At 54.6% G+C, this 1,801-nt stretch overlaps 1 protein-coding gene across 4 annotated transcripts in view; it reads right to left on the reverse strand.

The window, feature by feature from the left end:
* Positions 1-1,801, reverse strand: part of LOC116847323 (homeobox protein onecut-like) — a 125,288-nt gene that overhangs the window by 16,086 nt on the left and 107,401 nt on the right. For 3 of the 4 annotated variants that reach the window (XM_032822207.1, XM_032822209.1, XM_032822208.1), the window contains 2 exons: positions 1,342-1,365; positions 258-373 (listed from right to left, as the gene is read on the reverse strand). In XM_032822207.1, the coding sequence (XP_032678098.1) occupies positions 258-373; positions 1,342-1,365 (140 nt within the window). The remainder of the gene's footprint in view (positions 1-257; positions 374-1,341; positions 1,366-1,801) is intronic. The other variant, XM_032822206.1, reaches the window with a different exon arrangement.

The raw sequence follows: 1,801 nt of genomic DNA on the forward strand, positions 1-1,801 counted from the left end.
CCCCCCCTTCAGTGGCGAGGTGCACAGGTGTGTCCTCGCGAGCCGAGTGCAATCGCATGATGCAAGCTCGAACGTATGTATGCACTTCCAACCGCGAAAGTTAGCCGCCGCTAACAAGCGGATCAGTCCCGCGGCGGTGGCACGCGCGCGCGCGCGTTCCCTCCCTCCCTCTCTCAATATTCATTTCCCCGTGCATCGCCGGGGGGCAATTACTATCGATCAGGGGGGATAAGTTACGTCGTGTGCACGGTACTCACTTTAAAAATAGCCTGTAGAGTACGGCGCTGAAGGTCTGTGAAAACCAGCCGCGGTTTCTTGGGGGCGGGCTGTTGGTGTTCTGCCTGGCTCGCCATCTCGTCTTTCCTCTTGCATGCTGCAATTAGAGGAATCCGTGAGCGGGCGGTGCGTGCGTACCTATGTGTACAAGTGCGTGCTTGCGTGCGTGGCACCAGACGACGACAGCGACGACATCGTCGTCGTCGTCGGGGAAGCTACACACCGTTTTGTCCCGCGCGAATACGTGAAACCGGTGTTCTCGCGCGACATTGCTGCGCTCGCGACGTTACACCCGCAATTTCGGGCCCGCAGTTTCTACTCGACGCGACGCTCCGAGTCACTTCGCGTCGGAGTTTCGGGAAGACGAGGAATAGTTGCTGCACGCCCGGGGGAGATCGATAACGGTGCCTCGGTCGTCTGTCTCGCCGATCGTCACGGCGATCGTACTGCATCTCCTCCGTTAAATTCGTTAGCGGCCGAAACCGACCGCGGAATCGTCGTGTTTCTTCAGCCTGCGACGGCTTGAACACTCGAAAGTCCGCGAATTGCGATACGAAGAAAACAATGCGCGCGGCGGTTGACCCAAATCTACGCAACCAAATCTGTTCAGCCGTACCGCCTTTGCCCGCGAACGGATCTCAAGATGAAGAAGGAGCGTCGAGTCCCCGAGAATCCGAATCTACCCGAAGGAAACGCGACGTTCACTCGAATCCGCGGAAGAGGCAGTCTTGTCGCGCCGATCGCTCAATCGACCCCTCGAGTTCTTCTCGTCCATTCATGGGCGAGGAGGAGAGTAGGACTCGATCGCGCGATCGGCGGAAAGCCGTGACATTTCCCTGCGGATTCCGCGCTTCCTCTTCTGAACGGTCTAATAGACGATAATCGCAATTACGGGACGAAAAAAGGAGACGACGGGCTGCTGGTGGCGGTGAGCGGCGGTAATCGCGGTGCTGAACAGGAGGAGGAGGAGGGGGATGAAGGGGAGAAGGTCGACGGAGGAAGAAAGAGGTGGTAGTAGGAGAGGAGAGTTGCGGTTTTTTTCAAACGTAATTTAATCGTACTTACTTCCGCGTTGTGGAATCTGTGCAGCTGAAAGCAGAAAAAAAGACCGATGTTAGTCAGTGGGAACGTGGCGTGGGTCGCACGACCTTTCTTCCTTTCTATTTCTCTCCCTCTTTCTCTCTCTCTCTTTCCCTTCCCCTATTTTTCTCTCTTTTTTTTGCCTCCTCCCTCTTTTTCTCTTTTCATTTTTTTTCTTTTTTTTCGGCAGGTCGTTGCCCCCTTTTTCCTTTTTCCTCCGCTCGCTTCGTTTCCGCGCTCAAGACAGATAGTACATTAAAGTGGGCACGTAACGGTAGCATGTACACAAGTCATTAAGGGAAAAGGGGTGAACTGAGTTGCATACACGAATCCCAAACTTAAAGCTACTGGCTGCTGGTAAATCATACATATCACTAAGGGGGTACCAAAAGGGCAGGGGGGCGGACGGATGCAAGTGTCGTAAGATGCATTCTCTCGTTCGTAT

The sequence above is a fragment of the Odontomachus brunneus genome, unplaced genomic scaffold (assembly GCF_010583005.1).
Source record: "Odontomachus brunneus isolate Ranch 3 - 2012 unplaced genomic scaffold, Obru_v1 Obru_scaffold_076, whole genome shotgun sequence".
Classification (NCBI taxonomy): domain Eukaryota; kingdom Metazoa; phylum Arthropoda; class Insecta; order Hymenoptera; family Formicidae; genus Odontomachus; species Odontomachus brunneus.